Below are 24,631 nucleotides of genomic sequence, written 5' to 3' on the forward strand. Positions count from 1 at the left end.
TACAGGACTGGAGAAGGGGGAATCTAATAAGAGAGGGCAGAAGGCCATGGAAGAAAGAAGAAGGGCGAGGAGCACCAGAGGGAGGCAATGGGCAGGCAAGGAGGTGAGGTGAGAGAGGGAAAAGGGGATGTCAGGCCTCCTCCCTCACCACCATTCAGGGCCCCCATCAGTCCTTCCAGGAGAGGTGACACTTCATCTGAGAGTTGGGGGTCATCTATTGTATCTGGTGCTCCCGGTTTGGCCTCCTGTATATCGGTGAGACCTGACATAGATTGGCAGACTGCTTTGCCGAGCACCTAAGCTCCATATGCCAGAAAAAGTAAGATCTCCCAGTGGTCATCCATTTTAATTCCACTTTCTGTTCCCATTCTGACATGTCCATCAATGGTCTCCTCTACTGTGGTGATGAGGCTACACTTGGGATGGAGGAGCAACACCTTATATTCCGACTGGGTGGCCTCCAACCTGATGGCATGAACATCGATTTCTCAAACTTTTAGTAATGACTCTCCCTCTCCCCCCACCCCCCAGCTATTCCCCATCCCCTTTTCCCTATCTCACATTATCTCCTTGCCTGCCCATTGCCTCCCTCTGGTGCTCCTCTCCCTTTTCTCTTTCTTTCATGCCCTTCTGTCCTCTCCTATTAGATTACCTCTTCTGATCTTTACATCAACCCTCCCCCCCTCCCAACCTCTAACTCTACTCCTCATCTTTTTTTCTCCAGTCCTGCAGAAGGGTTTCAGCTCAAAACATCAACTGTGCTCTTTTCCATAGATGCTGCCTGGCCTGCTGAGTTCCTCTAGCATTTTGTGTGTGTTACTTGGATTTCCAGCATCTGCAGATTTTCTCTCGTTTGTGACTGAATAAAAAGATTGTTTATAATTAGTTCACCTTAATTGCTCAATCCATAAGAATGCTATGGAGATTCGTAAACACAAAAGATTCTGTAGATGATGAAAATACAAGTCAAGTCAACTTTTATTGTCATTTCGACTACAACTGCTGGTACAGTGCATAGTAAAAATGAGACGATGTTTTCAGGACCATGGTGTTACATGACACAGTACAGAAAACTAGACTGAACTACATAATAAAAAAAACAACACAGAGAAAGCTACACTAGACTATAGACCTACACTGGACTGCAGAAAGTGCACAAAAAACAGTGCCGGTATTACAATAAATAATAAACAGGATAATAGGGCAAGGTGTCAGTCCAGGCTTCGGGTATTGAGAAGTCTGATAGCTTGGGGGAAGGAACTGTTACATAATCTGGTCGTGAGAGCCGAATGCTTCGGAGCCTTTTCTCAGGCGGCAGGAGGGAGAAGAGATTGTATGAGGGGTGCATGGGGTCCTTCATAATGCTGTTTCCTTTGCGGATGCAGCATGTAGTGTAAATGTCCATGATGGTGGGAAGAGAGACCCCGATGATCTTCTCAGCTGACCTCACTATCTGCTGCAGGGTCTTGAAATCCGAGATGGTGCAATTTCCAAACTGGGCAGTGCTGTAGCTGCTCTCAATACAACCCCTGTAGAATGTGATGAGGATGGGGGATAACAAATACAAAATCCTGGAAGAACTCAGCAGATCAGGTAGCAGCAATTTCTCTTTTGGCTCCTCCCACTTTCTTCAAACCCAAGGTATAGCTATGGACTTTGTGCCTCAGTTATGCCTGCCTTTTCGTTGGCTACATGGAAGAGTCCGTGTTCTGACTCTTCACTGGTAGTGCTCACCAACTCTCTTAGTGCAACATTGATGACTGTATTGGTGCTGCTTCATGCACCTCAGCTCATAAATTTCATCAACTTTGCCTCGAACTTCCACTCTGCCCTTAAATTCACTTGGTTCACTTCTGCCCTTAAATTCACTTCACTCTCTTTCCTTTCTTGATCTCTGTTTCCTTCTATGGGGAAACTGCCTACTGATATATTTTAAAAACCTACCAAATCTCACAACTATCTTGAATATACTTCCACCTTGTCACATGCAAAAATGCAATTCCCTTTTCTTAATTTCTTCATCTGCTGCCCTCACCTGCATCTACTCCATTTTCCAGACTTCTGCTATCACCCCATCTTTTTGCAGCCTTAACAGGGTTGAGTTCCTTTTGTCATCACCTAACACCCAATGAGCCTCCGTGCCAGTGCACTATTTTTCACTTCATTTGCCTTCCTCAACCTCCCCCTGTCCCCTCTGCTTTCCACGATTCTCTTGTCCATTCATCTGTCCCCACTAATCTCCCTGGTGGCATGTATCCCTTGCAAACAGTAGATGTGCTACACCTGCCCATTCACATCTTCCCTTAACTCCACTCAAGGTCCCAAACAATCCTTTCAGGTGAAGTAATACAGTACTTCATTCGTAAATCTGTTGGGGTCTTCTATTGTATCCATTACTCCCGATGCAGCCTTCTTTCCAGTACGTTGGTGAGACCTGATGTAGATTAGGGGACCACTTTGTCGAACACCTTTGTTCCATCCGCAACAAGCGGCCTTTCCCAGTGGCCAACCATTTTAATTCCAATCACCGTTCCTATTCCGACATGTTAGTTCAAGGCCTCCTCTACTGCCTTGAAGAGACCACTCTCAGGCTGGAAGAGCAACACCTCATATTCCACCTGGGTAGCCTCCAACCTGAGGGCAAGAACATTGATTTCTCTAATTTCCAGTAATTCTCCCCCTCCCCTATCCTCTTTTTTCCACTCCCCTCTTTGGATCCCTTCTGATCTCTTGTTCTCACCTGCCTATCACCTTCCCCTTGTGTCCCTCCTCTTCCCTTTTCTCCCTTGGTCTACACTACTCTCCTATCAGATTCCTTCTTCAGCCCTTCACCTTTTCCACCTATTACCACCCTGCTTCTCTCTTCATCCCCTTTCTCCCCCCCCCCCCCCACCAGCTTCACCCACCACCCAGCTTAAACACTTTCCCCTCCTGCTGCTGCCTTTTTTCCGGCTTCTTCCCTCTCCTTTTCCAATCCTGATAAAGGATCGCAACCCAAAATGTCAATTGTTTATTCCCATTCAGATTTTGTATGCCTCTTCCCATTTCTCCCATTGGTTGTCCTGCATGTGCACTGTGCATAAATGATTAGTACACACTGTGTGTAAATACTTGTCAGATCATAAACTTTATATCCATGGTTACTACCTCCCGCCCCCCCCCCCACTACCATGTAATGAGTAATGCAAAAGGTGACCCTGACACCAGCTTTCCATTGCAAAGAACTGATATTTTCATTTAATTATCTGTATCAGTACTCGCTTTATATATTCTTGCTGTTATATTGAGATACGACATTACAACTTCAAGACTTGTTGGATGAATTAGTAGCCGTATTTTCTACTGTCCAATAAAGGATGACAATTAAATAATACATTGTTTTGATGGTTACTAATTTATTAGGCAAGCTATAACTTTAAAAAAATTACTTCAATGTCTTTGCTGTCTAATAAATTTGTATATGTGAAAGATGTTGTTGTGAAGATTACAATACCCTGCTCTCCCAAAGATGAAGTCATCAACAATTTGTCAGCTTTCTCCAAGTTCTATGCATCATTTCCAAAGTGACAGGAGGATTGATGAGAATGAATATAAAACTTGCTGAACGACACTGAGCTGAAATTTATTAAGCACAAGGATGACATAGTAAATTTTTTCTTCTTGGATTGAAATAGATGTTATTGAAAACAAAAATTCCTTTTTAATTCCATTTGCAAGATGTTAGAACAAACAACTAAATTGCAACCTTTCATCATTGTACCAGGATCAAATGCAAGGCGAGATTATAATTTTTAAATTGTTTGCAGTATGTATGATGTGGCAAATTAAGAAACCTGAGGGACAATGGGAATAATAGTATCAGATTTGAAATTAATCCAGGATACTGAAACCGCAAAACCAGGCTGGATGTTATTTTTCATGCCTCTGAGGCTGGGATCTTTATCTGTAAGAAGGATAACTAGTTCAACAACAATTATAAAATCAGTTTTATTTTACCTTATATTCTTTGAAAAGAAAGATTTGGCCAACAGTATTGATTTTCTTGCACACATGGTTTTTCAGTATTACCTTCAACAAACGTAATAGTTTAATTCCTGAATATTATTTTATGTCGTTACAATCAATTGCTTGATTAGAGCAAGAAAATACTTTACTAAAGCTGCAGTAGGGTACTTTTAAAACAAATATTGTTAGTTTTTTTCCTCAAAGAGGCATCAACAACTGGAGTTAACCTCAAAACAACAATGTAAAATATCAGAGAATCATTTGAGATATTTAGATTAAACACTAGTAGTAGAGTGTAGAATTTTCTTTGGACAGATGAATTGCATGTTACTGAGTGTATGCATCAATAGAGATAGGTTGAAAAGAAAAATATGTAGAGTCTTTAAAATTAATCCGTGCACAATTTAAAATTATGGTAACATGATGCAGGCTAGTTAAATTAATGTGTAAGCATGAAAAATGCAAGAAATTAAGTTTATTGTAAGAAACAATAGAAATCCCTAAAGAAAATTAAATTATTGCAGCCTTTAAATATGCATACCTATGTTGTACACTGAAATGAAATTGTATAATGTTAATGTAAACCTTTACCATAAGACATAGGAGCAGAATTCAACCATTTGGCTCATTGAGTCTGCTTTGCAATTCCATTGTGGATGATCTATTATCCCTCTCAGCCCTCTTCTGCCTTTTCCTTTGACATCCTGACTAATCAAGATCCTTTTAACCTTTGCTGTAATTGTACCCTATGACGTGGCCTCCATAGCTATCTGTGGCAATGAATTCCACAGATTAACCACCTTCTAGTTAAAGAAATTCATCTTCATCTCCTTTGTGAAGGGATGTCCTGCTCTCCTGATGCAGCGTCCCCTGGTCCTAGACTTCCCCCACTTCAGAAGACATCCTCCCCATGTCCACTCTATCTAGGTCTCTCAACATTCAGATCAACAATCAGACCCCCGATTGTATTCCATTAGAAAAAATTACTTATAATTTAAGAGATAAATATGAAACATTTTTGAAAATTTGGAGCCCTTATTTACAAAAGACAGGATTAAATATATAGATGCTCTGAAGATGAAACAATTGGTTATTAGGGGAAAGAAATAAATATACATATTAAAGTTATTACGAATTCCATGGAGCATGTGGAGATCTTCCAACAACCAGGCATTCTTTCTTTCTTTCTTTTTTTTCTATAGGGCAGTTAGGGGGGAAGGGTTAAGGGGAGGGGGTATGGGTTATATACATTGTTTTTTCATACTTTGTAACCATTTAAAAATGCAATAAAAAAAAGTTTAAAAAAAAACAATCAGACCCCCCACACCATTCTCCAGTTAGTACAGACCCAGCCATCAAATGCTCCTCATATGTTAACCCTTTCATTCCTTGAATTATTTTCCTTCATGCATATGACAAATCATGGGTAAAAGATTCTTATTCTTAAATATAATTATCAGAGATGGTAACAAGAATGACACTTTAATTGGTGTACAAAATGTTTGACTCAGAGAGTCATAGAAACGAGCCCTGTAGCCCATTGAGTCTATGCTGACCATCGACAGCCTATTAACAAAATACTATATGTTGTCCATTTAATTGTTAACATTTATTCTGTTGACAGAACCAGGAATGAAACCCTGACTTATAACTCCAAATGCAAGTTCCATTCAACCGGACACGAAACTTGATTTCCATTGACACTGGACTTGGAGCATTTATTAAAATGGCAGAGCAGTGAAAACAGGACAACACAAATGACATTAATATAACCAACATAACTATTCACATAACTGAAGCAGACAATAAATCTAAATCATTAAATGCAAAGTTATGAGAAATGCTTAATGAACACATTGAAACAAGTTCCCTTTCTATCAACTTACACAGGTTTGTTGCAAAATGAATGGGGAAAAGTTCTCAACTTGTTATTAATGCCACATTTAAAGTAAAATGTGTTTTATGGTATTATCCTGAAATAGAATTTAAAAATAAATATTTATTTCTAAAGAAATTTGTGAAATTAGAACAGATTTGGTCTCTATGGAACAAGATACCTGAAGTACAACTGACGTAATCAATAAATCAAATTTCAAAGAGTAATGAAATGATGGACACTCCTGCCTCAGGTGACAGATTAAAATGACAGCCTTACTCTGCAGAAAGCTACATTAAATTGTAACAAAGCTATTGTGAAGACATATATAAGAAATACAAAGGTTATATACTATTGCATTGTGGCAACTTTGTCAGTGTTTGTTGTGTATTTGAAATTGGTCTGGTTGATCACTTTCAGTATCTGTTTATGTTTGCTGAGATATTCAGAATCCTTAAAAATAATTTAAAAATTGACAAGGGAACGGAAAAGTATATTATTATTTTGTGTGTGTGTGTGCCCTTAAATCCTGGTGGAGTTGTCGGGGTGCCGTCATGACAAGCTTTTTTATATGCTCATCATACGGCATGTCTTGGGCATCTGAAACCTTGTGGAGCCCATCCCTCTTCATGTTTAAAGAAAATTAATAAAATGAAGAGCTGTTATTAACAAGAGAAAATTTGCAGATGCTGGAAATCTAAGCAGTGCACACAAAATGCTGGAAGAACTCAGGCAGCATCTATGGAAAAGAGTTTTGGGCCGAGATCCTTCATCAGGCCAGGTCTTGGCTCAAAAGGGCAACTGTTTACTCTTTTCCATAGATGCTATCTGTCCTGCTGAGTTCTTCTGGCATTTTGTGTGTGTTGCAAGAACTGCCATTGTTTTTTTTTCTTTGGACCAATTTGCTTTATAATTAGACATAATACATTGAGTCAGATTAAACAAAGCAGCAGATAATTTCCAAAATTTGTAATGTAATCATTGATGAATAAAATATACTCATGCTTTTCACGTTTTTGTCCATTTTAAAAAACAGTCCCGGGAGATCCCCTTGTTTCTATGACAATGAGATAGTAATGATGAACCATGTGTATAAAGAAAGATTTCCCAAGGTGAGTTGTAATTATTCTTTTTTTTATTACTGTTTGTCCACATGTAGTCTTTACAATTTATCAAATTGATGAACACACCTCCAAATGGTGATCATTTTGAAGCAAAAGCAGAAAATGCTGTAAATACTCAGCATTTTCAAAGACGCACAAACATCTTCAGTTGGTTTAAGGTTAGAGCAGATTCACATATTAGACAGGAAAAGATATTTAAAAAAGGAAAGATGAACATTTTGAAGTCAAGCACTGCATAACTAGAAGCCATTGTTTGTCAACAGTTACAGAGTTAGTGAAACTATATGTGAATTAGATCACAGGCTGCAGATTTGTGGATATCTTCATGTTTATGGAGGTTGGACCTTCAACAGCCAGTGAAGAGTATGTTGTAAAGAATCAACTGTAGAAGTAACAAAAGGTTGGATTAATGTTTCAACAGCAGGTGACTTAATGAACAGATGGAGTCAGACAATATTACAAGATAAAATATGCAGATATATGGTTGCGAGCTGAACAGGTTAGATATGCCACCTAATTGCATATAACTTTAGACAATTGCCAGACAATGGTATAATTGTGTAGCCAGAGAGCTTGTTTTGTGACAAATATTGAAGACAATGGCTTTGTTTTTTATTTGTTTGGAGGAACTTTCTGCTCATCCAGCACCTGATATCAGGTAAGCGGTCTGATAATTTAGAGCTGTTGATGTCATCAGCATGAAGCTGAAATGATATCAAACAAAGGTCAAGTTCCTATGGGCAATGTGCAAATATGAAGTAGAACTGGCCCGATGTGAATCATTGAGAATATTAAAGGTAATTGTGTAAAAGCAATGGAAGAAACCTTTGCAGGAACAGGTTATCTGCTAGATAGGGGATTCAAATCAGGCTTGCATAGACCCCTTAAGATGGCTGAGGGTTGTGTGCTGTTGACAGGATTGTGTAATTAATTTTATCTTGGGAAAATGTCCTCATCCAAGTCCAACATTATCCCTTTTAGAGTTATACTAGAGCTATATTAAACAAGTTACTATGGATGGGGTTGCATAGTTTATATTTCTCATTGTCATATTGGCCAAATTATCTTCACCTTGAACAATGAATGTATAAATCTATGTTTGAGCTGCTTGATATAACTATCTAACTGTGTGTCAGGTATTAATGCTTTTCTAGTGAGATGCATCTTTTGTTCACAAATTGTCATATCTTATGGGAATCACTCTTTATAACATGACGAACAAACAAGCTGGATGAACTCGGCAGGTCGGGCAGCATCCGTTGAAACGAGCAGTCAACTTTTCGGGTTGAGATCCTTCGTCAGGACTGTGTTTACTCTTTATAACATATTCTGATGTGTTAATTCATTTCCTAGGTCTTTAAAAGTGTCCTGATTTCTCTTCCTTGAGATCCGTTTAAAACAAATCTCTCTTCTGCCACTACGACAGCCATCAAAATTTATGCCACTGACTCCACCCTTGGATTATAATAGGAGGAACTCTGGAATTGGCTTTCTCGCTCATTATCCTTAAAATGTTTGCTTTTACACAGAAGTAGTCTACGTTTAGTACCTTCAGTTACCTAATCCAAGTAAAATTTTCGATCTAGGAGTATATGTCAGGAAAGGCCATTGAAACCTATCTCATTGGTCTATTTGTGTGAGAAATATTCATTATGGTGAAACCTATCTGATAGGTTATTCATTGCTATGTGTCATTGTTCTCATGAACATTGTTGACAAGCCCAGTATTTATTGGCTATCATCAAATGTCATGAGTAAGTGCCAATGCTGTACTTGAAGTGCTACTATTTGAGTATGTGCAAAGTCCACAAAAATTAATCTAATCTAATCTAATCATTGTCCTTCAAGTCTTTTTTAGTATGTAGTTTCCTCCTCTTTGACATTTTGCTTTACTTGTGGAAGTAGTAGTTATTTGCCAATTTATCTTTTTCTACTATTATGCTAATCAGTTTGTTGCCAACATTTCCATCTCAGGAATGGTGTTCAGGCATTTTGAATTGTTATTTTATGAAACATCTAAAAACTCATTTGATCTCATGCAGTTATGAACTGATTGTAATAATTTTGCATTATTTTAAAAAGATATTTATAGCTATGCATTCTTTAAAAAACAAGATTTTCTTTTTTTTAAAGTCATTACGAGATGTTTGCTATTTGTTAGTTAGCCCCACTGTAATCTCTAACTTTCTATCATTCTTGCTTTGGTATGTTAGCATAATCATACAAAATTGGAAATGGTCATCTTTTCCTGGCGAGTTGTGTATCTATTATATAAATTTGCAGTCTCACTTACAAAAACAAAGTGTAGGAAAGCTTCTGAATTGTTATAATTACTATTTCAAGGAAGTCAGGGTGGTGAGTCTTGGCAGGATCACCGACCATTTGCAAACTGGTCAATATTCCAATGGGCCTTCTTTGAACTTCCCAGTCTAGTTTCTTCTCAGATCCATTAATCTTGGACCATGCATTCTTTTTTGTCTTAAATTGTTGATTCAGAACACATTTCAACTTTGACTTTCTGCTATCTCAATACAGAGCCATTTGAGATCCTCTTGTCCTTATGAAAGAGCAGCAATCATACTTCAGAAGTAAATTATTGACAATAATTAACTGGAGTATGAGTACAATGTTTTGTAAATAACATTGATTTGTAAACGTGATCACCGTTAAAAATGAAAGGACATTAGAGGCTCTTCAATAAGTATTAAAAATAACAATAGTATCATTACAGATAACCTATGGCAAACAAATTTCATTCAACAGGCCACGGCTCAAATGGAGGAGAACCTCCAGGAGTTCATCAAATCCAGTGCTCCAGAGAATGTGTTGCAGTTAGCTGATGGGGTTCTCAGCTTCATCCACCATCAGGTGATTGAGCTCGCTAGGGACTGCCTGGCTAAATCTCGAGATGGGCTTATCACTTCCAGATATTTCTTTGAGCTGCAAGAGAATTTGGAGAGGCTTCTGCAAGATGTAAGTATTCAGTATGAGTTTAAAATTCTGATAACATTATAACCAGATCTCTCTATTGCTATCAAATGTTCCCTAATTACCGAAAATAAATGAAGTTTTAATTATGAAATACTCATGTAGATATGAGTAAAAAATGAAGTAACATTACAAATACTGAGAATTTGAAAGTAAAATACAATTGTACATCCAATTATATATACTCCTCTTTCTGATGAAAATGATGTTAGTTTATTGTTACATGTACCAAGACACAGTAAAAAACTAGGAGGGCTGAGATGGCCTGTTTCCGTTCTGTGATTGTTATATGGTTATATGATTTATTCAGATCAAATCATTCTACAGTGCATTGAGCAAGAATAAGGTAAAATAATAACACTGCAGAATATAGTATAAAAGCCACCAAAAATGTGCAGTGCAGGTAAATGATAAAGTGCATGATCATAACGAGGTAGATTGTGAGGCCAAGTGTCCATCGTGCAGTTCAAGAATTTGATAACAGTGGGATGGAAGCTGTCCTTGAGCCTGGTGGTACGAGCTTTCAGGCTTTTCTACCTTCAGTCCGATGGCAGAAGGAAGAAGAGAATGTCCAGAGTGGGTGGGATCTTTGATTATGCCACCTGCTTTGCTGGATGAGAAGTATAGACCGAGTCCATGGAGCCGGTTTCTATATGTTGAGATGAGTCCACAACCCTGCAGCTTCTTGCAGTCACATGCAGAGCAGTTGCCATACCAAGCTGTTAAGCATCCATACAGAATGCTTTCAGTGGTGCATCGATTAAACATTGGAAAGAGTTGACTGAGATATGGTGAATTTCTTTAGCCATTTGAGCAAGTAGAAGCTTTGATGAATTTTCTTGGCAGTAACATCAAAGGTTCATTTTATTGTCAAAGTATGCATGTACAATATGACTCTGATATTTGTCTTCTCCAGATGGTCATGAAATACAGAAAAAGTATGGGAGTTGTTGGAAGAAAAGACATCAATTTCTCTCCCCCACAGCTCTAAAAGGAAAAAGAAACAAAACTTGCAAACCCCCAAACCCTTCACCCCTCTCTTACACAAAAAAGTAACCGGTTGCCCACATGAAAAACAGCAACCAGAACATCAAAAACCCCAAATCCTTGACCCCTCCCTCGCAGCATAGAACAGTGACATGGCATCAAACCCCCACCACTCTCTCTCTCACATGCACAAAACTAACAGCTTGCCCATGCAGCAAAACACCAACAAGAATATCAGACCCTAAATCCCCAACTCCTCCGTCTCACAAAAGGTACAGGATCTTCTGTTATGGCCATGGACACATCTGGGCCCACAATGGTAACTATAGATTTGGGTGCAGTGGATGCAGTCAGGGTGCAATGGTGACAATACCCATTCCTTTCTGTTCAAAAGCTTATTGGGATGGGATGGGATTGTATCGGTGATGTTGCCTGACTTCATTTTGTAACCTATTATAGTTGTAAGTCCTGCTTCAGCCTATGGCTGGATCGAGACTCTTCTGGACTAGTTCTATCTCTTAGCATCTCTGACAGTGTTACAGAGGTCATGTCTTTATTGCTACTTATTTATAGAATCCTTTTCACACTATAAAACATACTTAAATGTTGTAAGTATAAGTGATTCTTTAAAAACTATCCTTTAAAACTGTCTGATTGTTGATGGAGATGATCACACTGCAGATTTCCACCGACTTACAAATGAAGTGGCAAGGCAAAACATTTTTTTTGAGGCAAATGTTATTGATGTTTATGACAATGTTGTTCCCAAATACTGAAGTGTATACAATTTCTGCAAGGATTTAAAAAAAAATATCATCCAATGTCACATGTTCTTGCAACTGTCACTACTTCATTTGGCAGTGAAGATTATTATGTATCATTTTATTATAGGTGAGGTTAAAGAATTGAGGGGCGGCACTGTAAGTTGTATCCCAACAATTTTTTTGTGCATGCTATCTTAGGCATGCACCCTTGATAGGATCTGCAGATTTCCATATATTACAAGTACAGTGCATCACCTAGACAACTGTTCTGATTAATTAGTTTGGGTTTAATTACTTTAATCATGTACTTATGGCTTCATTATGTTCCCTAATGTATATTACTTGGTTATTCAAAAGAGACTGGAAAGAAATACCCATCAGCTACTCATGGTTATCTTGTGACAAGGCACTTCTTGCTTACCTGTTCTCCATTCACAAGGCCTGTGTCACTTAGCTTGTCTAGGTTCCTCCTGTCCATTCTTCACAGCACTATCTCCACACTCTGCCAGACCCTCACTCTCCACACATGTTGCCTTTCTCTTTCTGATCTGTCCGTTCTTTCACTTACAGGCATTGTGACTTTTCACTCTCCCAGAAGACAATTCAGTGATTCATACAGCACAGAAATAAGCCCTTTGGAGTATCATGTCCACACTTTCCAGCTGCTTGCTCACTCTTCACGATGCCCTCTTGATCTTGTATTTGACTGATAATTATTTCATAAGGTTAAAGAGTCTGAAGATATTTCAATATAAAATCTACTTAATCAGAGTGGTATTTTTCATTTCAATAAGAATTCACAGTACATAGAGTTATAAAGCAATACAGTACATATATGCAGATCCTTTGGCCCAGTGAGTCCATGGTGCTCGCCCTACATCATAGAAAATACAAATAATAAATGGGAAGGTAGTCCACACTAACTAATTGTTTGGAATTTGATGTGATTTTCTGCAATATCTTTTTCTGCACAGAAGTTTTCTCTCCAGATTCCCATGACATTGGCATTCAGTAGATTTTAGTTGATTTTATTTGGGTTTGATTAACCAACAAAAAACAGATTTAAAGATGTTGCTGGATAGGTTGATGAATATGACTGACTTTAATACTAAGTATAATTGGGTTTCAAAAGCTAGTGGTGCATTTGCCTCATTGTTTGACTCCCAAATCATGTAGTTTAAGTTTTTTCTCAGAATACCTCCTGGAAGACAAAAATTGGGCAAGAGCAAAAAAAAAAGCAGCATTTGTTAATGGGTTGGTGTTTGAGTGTAGTTTCATGGTAAGGGAAAGATGAAGCCACAGAAAGATTTGATGTAAGTTTTAAAAACGATTTGTGTCTTGATCAGGAAACAATAGAAGGCAGTGTGCCCACGGTTGTGATGGGGCACGTCGTGATGAAGAAGCAGCAAGTCTGCAGGACTTAGACAAGTTGGGAGAATGGGCAAAGAAGTGGCAGATGGAATATGGCGTAGAGAAGTCTACAACATACTTCCCACTACTTCCTTAGAAGTGTGTGAAGAATTGGCATGGTATAGCAGGATTTAAATATCTCCTTATCTGAGGAGAGTTGGGACTCGATTCTCAAATCGGTTAACTCAACCTCTCTTTGTGCTCGCCACTGCCTTTTACAGTTTAAGATTGTTCATAGAGCCCATATGTCTAAATCTAAACTATCTCGATTCTACCCTAGCGTTAGTCCGCTCTGTGATAAATGCAAGAGGGGCATGGCCTCTCTCAATCATATGTACTGGTTCTGTCCTAGCTTGGAGAAATTCTGGAAAGATGTCTTCACTACGTTATCGTGTATTCTGAATCAGCACCTAGAACCAAACCCCTTAATTGCTCTGTTCAGTTTTTGGGGCGAGACAGATTTATGTCTGGGTCCGACCAAATGCCGAATATTATCCTTTGCCTCTCTTCTGGCTAGACGCTTGATCCTCCTTAGATGGAGAGATGCTGCCCCGCCCACTCATGCTCAATGGCTTAACGACATCATGGCCTGTTTGGAGCTCGAAAAAATTCATTATTCAGTTTTCAATTCGGATCTAAAGTTCCATAAGGTCTGGGGACCTTTTATCGAGTACTTTCATAACCTTCCTCTTGACTAGGGTTTTTTTTTCTCTTCGGTCCCTTGCTTTCAGCTCCTTTTTTTTTCTGGTAGAAGGCATTATTATCCTCTGTTGCTGAGTGTATTCACAGTCTGGGAGCTTGGCTGTCCTGACTTATACTCTCTATATTGTGTTGTGGTTGGCATGGAGTTGCTGTTGTTTTTTCTTGTGTTGTGGGGCTTGGGGAGGACACTAAGCTTACTTGTCTTTAATTCAGGTGCTTTTTTTTTGCTTAATTCTCTTCCTTTGTAGCATATTGTTATTGTATGCTTAATTTTGCATTGTTTTAATGTTCCTCATTGGGATTTGGGGTTTTTAATTTGTAAAATGTTTTGAAAAACTAATTAAAAAAAAATTAAAAAAAAAAGAATTGGCATGGTATCTAAAACTTTTACAAACTTTTATACATGTGTGTGGAGAGTATATTGAACTTTGATAGGGACTGGCTGCATCACAACTTGGTATGGAAATACCAATGCCCTTGGACAGAAAATCCTCTTTGAAACAAAATAGTGAATAGTGCCCAGTCCATCACGAGAAAAGTTCTCCCCACCGTTGAACATATCTACACAGAGAGTTGTCACAGGAAATCAGCATCCATCATCAGGGACCCCCACCACACAGGTCATGCCCTGTTCTCTCTACTGCCGCCAAGAAAAATGTACAGGGGCCTCAGGACTCTCACCAGCAGGTTTAGAAACAGTTACTACTCACCAGACATCAGGCTAGTGAATCAAAGGGGATAACTTCACTCATCCCATCCCATCACTGAACTGGCCCCACATCCTGTGGATTCACTTTCAAAGACATTTCATTTCATGGATATTTATTAATTATTTATTATTGTTATTACTATTTCTTTATTCTTTTTCGTATTTGCACAGTTTGCTGTCTTTGCACATTGGTTGTCCACCCTGTTGGTGTGGTCTTTCAATTATTCTAATATGGTTATTAGATGTATTGAGTCTGCCCACAAGAAAATGAATCTCAGGGTTGGATATGGTAACATATGCTGTATGTCCTTCAGTAAAATCAGTTGAACTTTGAAGTGCATGGTCATGCACTTTGGTAGAAGGAATAAAGGTGAAGACTATTTTCTAAACAGGGAGCAAATTCAGAAGTCAGAGGTTCAAAGGGAGTCCTTGTGCAGGATTCCCTAAAGATTAACTGTAGGTAGTAAGGAAGGCAAATGAATGTTAGCATTCATTTCACGAGGACAAGAATAGGAGAAAAAGATATAACGCTGAGGCTTTATAAGGCATTGTCAGGCCAGACTTGGAGTATTATGAACAGTTTTGGGGCCCTTATTTAAGAAAAGATGTGTTGCCATTGGAGAGGATCCTGGGAGGTTCACAAGAATGAGTCTGGGAACAAATGGTTAACGTACAAGAATAGCTTGATGACTCTGGGCCAGTACTCAATGGAATTTAGAAGAATGAGGGGAGATCTCTTTGAAACCTATTGAATATTGAAATACCTAGATAGAAGGGATGTGGACTGGTTGTTTCTTATAGTGAAGGAGTCCAAGACCAGAGCGCACAGGCTTGGAATAGAGGGTTGTCTATTTAGAACAGATGAAGAGGAATTTCTCTAGCCAAAGGTTAATGAATCAGTGTAATTCATTTCTACAGATGGCTTTGGAGGCCAAGTCATTGGATATACAGGGCCTATAAAATATATTCATTCCCCTTGAAGATTTTATGTTTTATTGTTTTGCAACATTGAATCACAGTGCATTAAATGTGTTATTTCTCTGTTGATCAGTGTCAAAAAAAATTATATCCACCGTACTTCAATGTTGTAAAACAATAAAACGTGAAAACTTCCTTGGGGGAGGGGGGGTTGCAGTGAATACTTTTTATAGGCATTGTATTTAAAACTGAGGTTGTTGGGTTCTTAATCAGTTAGGACATCAAACATCATGAGGAGAAGACAGGAGAATGGGATTGAGAGAAATGATATATCTACTATAATGGAGTGGCTGAGCAAACCCGATGGTCTTAATTGTATGTCTTAAGGATGAAACAGATACGGTCCAAGTGAGAATGTTGGCAGGAAATTTTTGATGACCCTAAGTTTATGGAAGATAAAATATAAAATGCCTGTCAAAGAAACATTAAAATAGTCAGGTCAGAAGGTTTTTAGCAGCAGGTGGGCCAAGGTAGAAATAGCTATGGTATGTAAGTGAAGCTTTATAAGTTTAATGATGGATGCATTAAGTGGATAAAGCACAGCTCAGAGTACAGTAGCACACTGAAGTTCAGTCATATACGCCTAGGAAGAGTGATGTAGCTGGAATTTGTGGGGACTGAATAAGTTAGCTTAATTCTTTTCATAATAAAACTATCATCCTTTCATGGATGCTGACGAGGACTTTGACTGTGCAAAGGCACTGCCAAGGGAATAATTTGTTGAACCTAACTGTATTCATAGAATCTTGCTTTGTATTTTAGACAGCGTTGATGAAGTACAGCATGCAAATGAGAAGAAGATGATTTAGAATCAATCTTTGGGGGACATTAAACATAATGCTGGGAGAATGAAAAGATAAATCCTTGCAGTTGATTTTCTGCCTACCATTAACTAACATTGACAATTACATCATACTGGATCATAAAGCAAAAATATTGGAGAATAATCGTATTTTTAGCCGTGGCAGAACTGCAGGGAGCACATAAATCATTGTTTTAATTTTTTTCTGTATTATATAGCTTAGAAATTCTCGCAGTGTACCCATAAAACTATAACAGTGTCTTGCAGTTGAAGAGGTCAAGAACAAGATTTGGGAAGGGGAGAAGTTGTTCCTTTTAAATTGTGCTTTTTGTTTGTATTTATTATTAAATTGATTTACATTTAATTTAGAGCAAAACTCCACACTAAAACCTTTTTCTGTTACTATTTAATTCTGTAAATGTGATCTTCCACATATCTTTTATTTTGCAAGAAAAAATGTTTATTTAGTAATCTTAATATATGGAGATATTAAAAACCAATATATGAAGGTAATTTTTAATAGAGAAAACATATTAACATGAACCAAAATGTAATGTTTCTAGGAGAAAAATACTTTGTGTTTATTTTTCTGTATATTTCTTAACACCTACCTATTTGGAGTCTCTTAAAGAGGCATTGTGATGTGACCTGGAGGAGTGGGGGAATGGTGGGTCATTTTAATTTCAAGCACCAGTGATTACTAGTGTTGATGGATGACTTTTCAGACAGAGTATAACTTAACCTGTCTGGGTAAATTGTTCTGCTGGTGATTATGTCATTGGGATTCACTGTGTATAGGAATGACATAGGCATTTCTCAGCTAAGCAATGACATCAGCTTCAGAAGCTAATGATCGTGTGCTGCTGCTGGCAAGGTTAAACTTGCACAGAAGTGAGGTTCTAGTATATAGTATAGCATATTTCAAAAGAGGTTTAAACAGCATCAAAACAGGATGTCTCGATTATCTTTTGAACATGTTAGTGTCCTGACGAGAGTTTTGGAGCTTCAGAAATGTGCAAGGTTTTTGGCAGACATACTCTTAAAAGTTGAGCCCCTTCTTTTATTAGTGGTCCTATTTCTGAGGCAGAGGGCCCTGAGTGTTATTTGTATACAATATAGGATTTCTATTGTTGCTGAAATAAATTGCAGTGTTGTTAAAAAATCTTGTTTTAAATATGAATCTAATCTTTATTTTACAGGCACACGAACGGTCCGAGAGTTCAGAGGTGACATTTGTTACTCAGCTGGTGAAGAAACTGATGATCATTATTGCCCGGCCAGCACGACTGCTAGAGTGTCTGGTGAGATAAACCTTTCAAATACTCATTACCTCAATGTCCATCAATAAAATATGCATGCATTGAATTGAGGAGGCAAGGTTAACAGGTCAAGCAGATCATTGTACTGTTGTTAACTTTTAAATTTTGCATTATGGAAAAGTACAGGCAGGAAAAAATTAGTTTAAGATAATGTGTGGATGGATGATAATTTGACTATAAGAAATAACACAAGGTTATTTTAAATGCCAAAATTGTGTGGCTGTCCGTACTCCCAACATATCTAGCTTCCTAGTGAATTTGGTGAAGTAGCTCTTTAAATCAAGATAACATTTGTAATAAATGATCATGTCACAAGACACCACAGAACTGTATGTTCCATTGATTCACCTCCACCCCAAAGAAACAATTCTTTTGTGTCACAAAATAGATTTGCAGAGATGGGTGAGCCAGTGAATGCAAAATAGGTGTGTTGCATTCAGCTAATGTTGTTTGAGCTTCTTTTGGAGTTGGTTATAAATGAATAGGGCAAGAATGCCGACCGAGTATTAACAGAGACAACATAAGGGACATAAATGTTTGGTTCATCACTTTCTCCTCAAAGACCATGCATTAAAATTATGGTCAAGAATATTTAATAGCAAATCAGTCTGAATGTTTAAATTTAATGATGAATTGTTAATTAAAATGATTCCAGTATATTAATTAATTTAGATAATTAGGGAATTAATAGGTTTGCTTAAAGTGCTACTTAAAATTATTTTGTCCACTGAGCAGATGGAAGAGTGAATGCCTACCCATCTTCCTTTTATTGGTTAATGAGAACTGTATGCTGGCATTAATTTAAAGTCTTATTATAGGTTTATTTCAAAAGATTTTGGTAACTGGAAGTTTGTTTGTAGTGGGGTTCTGCAGGACCTGGTCAGAGGAAATTATTAGAAATTTAGGAAAGGATGATTAAAGATGATAAAGAGGTAGAATAACAAAGTAAATATAGGTTGAGTACCTCTTATCCAAAGTGTTTTGGATATTCAGTTTTTTTTTCAATTTTTGAAATGCATAATGAGATTGAGATCGCCATCATTTCTGATTCTGAATTTATACGCTACCAGTGAGCAGTCTTTGTATGACATTTGTTCATCATGCTCAAGTAGTTAACAGTAAAAACTGTTAGATACCATTAATATAATGAATATAGAACATGTGCAGGGTAACAAAAGCAGCAGAGTAGCATCAGGAGAATACCTGAATCAGCTGTTGAACAACAACAAATTACAGCAGGCTTTCAATCTCCATTCACAATGCCATGTTTGATTAAAATGTTACACTACACTGTATTTGTACCTCACTCTTTGGGTTTTTTGTAAGATGTAAAAATAATCAGCATTGTAGGCTTGTTCTGGGGTTAGATTTTCATCAGTGATAATCTTGGCAAACTCATCAATTAATTTCTCTGCAGTTTCGTGATCTGCAGATGCTTTAAAATTTAATTCAGTGCCTTTTCTTAAATTTTTGCAATACTGAATATTGACAATTTCCTTCAATTTTCAGTTTGTTGTGACAGATCTTTGGTTGTTTCATGATCAGCATACCGTTAAGCTGTATATGTTCACTCCAACACTGACAATATACGATCGAGGTTTTCATTTTTCGCTTTATGTCGAGTTTTTTTCTTTTTCATTAACTTATGTTCATTACATAGAAATTCTCTGAACTGCAATCTATTTACCAAGTGCACCTTTACCAGAAAACAACCTGTCCCAATCACAATTACTGGATTTTTTTTGATGCCATCAAAATTGGCCTTTCTCCAATTTAGCATCTCAATCCAAGGACTAGACATATCCTTTTCCATAATTACTTTGAAACTAATGACATTATGATCACTAGATGCAAAGTGTTCCCTTACACAAGCTTCTGTCACCTGACCTTTCTCATTCCCTAATAGATCTAGTATCACATTCTCTCTAGTTGGGAATTCTACTTACTAATAAAGCAAACTTTCTTGAACACATTTGACAAACTCTATCCCATCCAACCCTTTTACAGTATGAGAGTCCCAGTCAATACGTGGAAAGTTAAAATCACCTACTAGCACAATGTTATATTTCTTGCAACTGTCTGCGATCTCTCTACAAATTTGCTCCTCTAAATCCCGCACACTGTTTGTTGATCTGCAATTTAATCTCATCAACATGGTCATACCTTTGTTATTCTTTAGTTCTACCCATAAATCCTCACCAAACAAGTTCTCCTGTCTGACCTGACTGAGCACTGCCGTGACATTTTCCATGACTAGTAATGCCACCCCTCCTCCTTTATTTCCTTCCACTCTATCATGTCTAAAACAATGGAACCGCTGAACATTGAAATGCCAGTCCTGTCCCTCCTGCAACCATCTCATTAATGGCTACAATGTCATAATTCCACATGCTAATGCATGCCCTAAGCTCACCTGTCTTTACTAAAATACTCCTTCCGTTGAAATATATGCAGCTCAGATCATTAGTCCCAAAATGCTCAATCTTTCATTTCCTGACTTTGTATGTAGGCTTAACATCATCTTTCTGCACAACTACTCTACTATCTTCTGGTTCTCTGGTTACCATCTTCCTTCAATTCTAGTTGAAAACCTTCTCACTGCATATTAGTTCCCCCTCCAGATCAGGTGCAAACCATCCCTTCTGTACAGGTCCCAGCTTACCTGGAAGAGAGCACAATGATCCAGAAATCTGAAACTCTTCTCCTGCACCAACCCCTTAACTATGTGTTAAATGATATGATCTTCCAATTTCTAGACTTGCTAGCATATGGCACAGGTAACAATCCTGAGTTCACAACCCTGGTGGTTCTGTCCTTTAACTTAACACCTCACTCTCTGAACTCATTTTGCACAACCTCATTACCCCTTCCATGCATTTCATTGATACTGATATGAACCACAACCTCTGATTGCTCACTTAAAAGTGCTGTGGATGTGATTTGAGGTGTCTCTGACTATGGCATTCAGGAGGCAATAAACCATCTGGAAATCTCAATCTAGTTAACAGAACATCCTTTGTGTTCCCCTAAACACTGAGTCCTCCATCACTACAGTTTGTCTCTTCTCTCCCTTTCCTTTCTGAGCCACAGAGCCAGACATCTGACTGCTGAGGCTTTCCTCTGCTAGAACGTTCCCCACAATAGTACTCAAAGTGGTATATCTGCTGTTGAGGGCAACAGCCACAGGGGTACTCTGCTCCAGCTGCCTATCCTCTTTTCTTCCTGACCATCACTTAGTTACCAGTGTGTCCCTTCCTATATGTTCTGCCTAACAACCTGTCAGCCTCTTAATGATCTGGAGTTCCAGCTCCAACTCCATAACATGGTCTATTAGAAGCTCCAGCTGTGTACACTTCTTGCAAGTATAGTTGTCAAGGACAACCTTCCCACATTCTGCAAGAGGAGAATTCCAGTATCCTGTCTGACATTCCCACTATTCTAAATGTCTATTAAGAAATAAAGAAAGAATAAATAAATGTACCTCCGACATATCCTCTCCTCACCAAGCCTCAATGAACCAAAGCCTCCACTCCCCACTCCAACATTGGACTAATTACACAATGGCCACTCCTCTTAAACCTAATTATTTTTTATTGATCCTGCCAAGAGCCTATTTATGTGCAGTCCAATGTTTCCTCTTGACTCTGGCATGCAAAGTGTGCCAACTGCTCCCACTCACTTAATTTAAATTTTTTCTCCCTCCAAGCAATGTGGTGTTTCGGTGGCATGCAAAATGTGCTGACTGCTCTTGATCACTTCTTTTAAGCTCTCTCTACCTCCAAGAAGTCCGTTGACATGTAAAAATGTGCCAGCTGCCCCTGCTTGTTTCTTTGAAGCTCCCTTTCCCTCCAAGCAATCCGGTGTCTTCTCAGGACTGTTCTAAGCAAAACGTGCCGACTGCCCATGCTGGCTTCTTTTCAACTCCCTCTACCTCCAAGCAATTCTATGTTTCCTTGGGACTGTGGTGCGCAAAATATAGCTACCCCTTGAAGTTGGAGAAAGTGGGAGGAGCAAAGGTGAAATTATTGAAGGCAAGGACCAGTTTTGCCAGATGGAGGAGGAGGTAGTGGAAAGGAACTGGTTGGATCTTTTGTTGATCAAGAAGTGGAGAACTTTAAGGCCTTCTTGATGGGGGATAGAAGTGTCTAGGGACTGGACAACTGGTGAAAATGAGGCAGTCAGGGCCAGGGAATTGAAAGTTGTTGAGGACACTGAGAGCATGTGAAGTGTTGCAGTTGTTGGTGGGAAGGGGCTGAACAAGGGGAATAGAATGGAATTGTGATATGTGGATATGAGTTCAGTGGTGCAGATGCAGGCAGAGACAATGGGCTTACCTCGGCAGTCAGGTTTGTGGATCTTGGTAGGAGTTAGAAATGAGCAGTGTGGTGTAACGGAACTGCGAGTTTGGTGACATTGGACAAGATGGTGTTGCTTGTAATGGTGTTGGAGACAATTTTCTGATAGCCCAGGAAATTCCCTTTTCAATGGTCCTTTTCAAGGTGTCTGAGACCTGCTGCCTGGCTTCAGCAAGATAAAGGTCAGTTCGTCACTGACCTGTGATGTATGAACATATTGGATAATGGAGAAGCATCGGGCTTAGTATATTAGGATTTCCAGAAGGCATTTGATAAGGTGCTACCAGACTGATTACTGTGTAACTTTAGGGTTCATGGAGATAAAAGCTGACAAGATCATAAACCTGATAGCTATTGTAGGAAGTAGCTGCAGCGATAATAGATTCTTAGCTCTGATCTACCAGACTTTGTTGGATTCTGCAGAGTCCCAGAGGACTGCAAAATGACAAATGTAGCACTGGTATTCAAGAAGAGAGGTAGACAACATGTAAAACTAGGCCTGTTTGCTTAGCTGTTTTCATTTGTAAGAAGATGATGGTAGTACACCTAGAACATCTTGAAACAACCAGCATGATTTTATCAAAGGGAAATTGTGCTTGACAAATTTGCTTGTCTCTGGAGGATATCATGAACCTCTTGGATAATGAGGGAGCATTGAGTATATTATATTAGGATTTCCAGAAGGCATTTTACATAGTGAAATAGAATACTGTATGACTTAAGGATATATGTTGGAAATGGCTAAATAGTTGATCAGTGAACAAATGCAAACAAACAATTACAGTAAATAGGTCAAACAGATTTGCAAAAGTGTTATCTATTGGGATATCACGTGCATCAGTGTTGCAGTTTCAACCATTTATAGTGACTTGTACTTGAGCACACTGTAGTCAAATTACCTGCTGACACAAGAATAACTGGAATAGCAATTTGTGCTGAGGACACAGACAAACAATGCAAAGATCAAGTAGGAAGAAGCTGGCAGATACAATATGATGTAAGGAAAACAAATAGCTTTTCCAAGGAAATGAGAAAACTAGTTCATGAAACAGGTTAGTTTGTGGAAACAGATTAATGGAGAAATGGCCGTGATAGCATAGGTCATAGAATTTACAAGTATGGAAGGTTTGATACATTTTTAGCGTGCATTAGTGGGACAATATATGGTTTTTGTCACCATTTTTAAGGAAGGATGTGCTTGATTTGGAGGCAGTGCAGAGAAAGTACAAGGTTGATTCCTGGGATGAAGATATTGATAAAGAACTTGAATTGAGATTTGCAGTAGCAGAGAATGAGGAAGAAAAGTATAAGCTGCAGGAAAATATCAATGAATTGGGGTGGATTTCTGTCAAATGAATTTAATGCATTGAAGTGTAAGGTAATTTATAGAGGATAAACAGGCTAGAAATGCACAAGTACCCAGAAACAGGAAACTTTTATGTGTATGCTACACAGGCTCTGAAGGCAGTGTGATGAGTTGGGTGGATGGATTAAGAAGGCATAGGACATGAGGAGAGAGATTGGCCCAATTAGTGATAGAGTTTCAACGCACTTTTCGAGTTATGTACCACTTTAAAGGAAGGATGTGATTGTATGAGAAGCCACAGAAGAGATAAAGGATCAAGTTCCCAGATTTAGAAATTTCACTGAAACTCTTTTCTCTTGGAAAAAACTAATGATAATTTCTTTCAACTTTTCATCCATGTTGTTGCTGTCATCCTGCACGGTTTTCAGGATGTTTTCTGTATCTTATATGAAGAAGGGCAAAGGATATTTGCTTAATTTTGCAACCATTTGCTTATTCTCCAGTATAGTTCCTGTTGCAGACTTTAAAAATGTCTACATTATATTTAGCAGCTTTAACAGTCTCAGCCCTAAACATTAGCTGAAAATTCATCTTAATAGGTGCTCTCTGACCTGTTGAGTTACTCCAGCATTTTGTTTATGTTACTCTGAATATCCAGCGTCTGCAGAATCTCTTGTGTTTATATATTGGCATGCAATTCTCTGTTATTTATGTTTAATGAGAGATTTTTTAATTAAAACCATAAAATCATACTGTACAGAAGTGGGTATTTCAGCTCAATGTTCCCATCTTCATCTCTGCAAAATTCATTATGCCTTTTGCATTCCTGTCAGTTCTTGTTCTTTGCCCCTTCATCCCCCAACACTGATTTTTCTTCCTGCGGTGAGGGGCAGTTTGCAATAACTAATTAATTTAGTAACCAGCCGATCTTTGGCATGTGGATGGAGATCAAGGAAAGAACATATGCTCATAGGGTGAATGTGTGCACTCCACATAGATGGAATCCAAGGTCAGGATCAAACTTAAATTTCTGGATCTGTGGAGCAGCAATGTTAACACTGTACAATGTGCATTAGTTGTTTGTCGGTATTTCTGATGTGTAGTTATTGATAAATTCTATTGTATTTCTTTATTACTGTGTAAATGTCTGCAAGAAAATGTATTTCAAGGTTATATATGGCCACATATGCAACTTTAATAATAAATTTTAACAATTAACTCTGTACTGCCCTAAAGCACTTGTCTGGAAGTACAGCTTTCTGTCAGTGGTATCCATCTACCATTGGTTTTCTCAGTTTGTCCGTTG

General features: G+C 38.3%; 1 protein-coding gene across 5 annotated transcripts in view; it reads left to right on the top strand.

Annotated features, from left to right (window-relative positions):
- Nucleotides 1-24,631, top strand: part of mast2 (microtubule associated serine/threonine kinase 2) — a 406,821-nt gene that overhangs the window by 313,518 nt on the left and 68,672 nt on the right. For all 5 annotated transcript variants that reach the window (XM_059984199.1, XM_059984201.1, XM_059984202.1 and 2 more), the window contains 3 exons: nucleotides 6,918-6,993; nucleotides 9,769-9,978; nucleotides 17,545-17,646. In XM_059984199.1, coding sequence (XP_059840182.1) covers nucleotides 6,918-6,993; nucleotides 9,769-9,978; nucleotides 17,545-17,646 — 388 coding nt within the window. The remainder of the gene's footprint in view (nucleotides 1-6,917; nucleotides 6,994-9,768; nucleotides 9,979-17,544; nucleotides 17,647-24,631) is intronic.

The sequence above is a fragment of the Hypanus sabinus genome, chromosome 11, assembly GCF_030144855.1.
Source record: "Hypanus sabinus isolate sHypSab1 chromosome 11, sHypSab1.hap1, whole genome shotgun sequence".
Taxonomy (NCBI): Eukaryota; Metazoa; Chordata; class Chondrichthyes; order Myliobatiformes; family Dasyatidae; genus Hypanus; species Hypanus sabinus.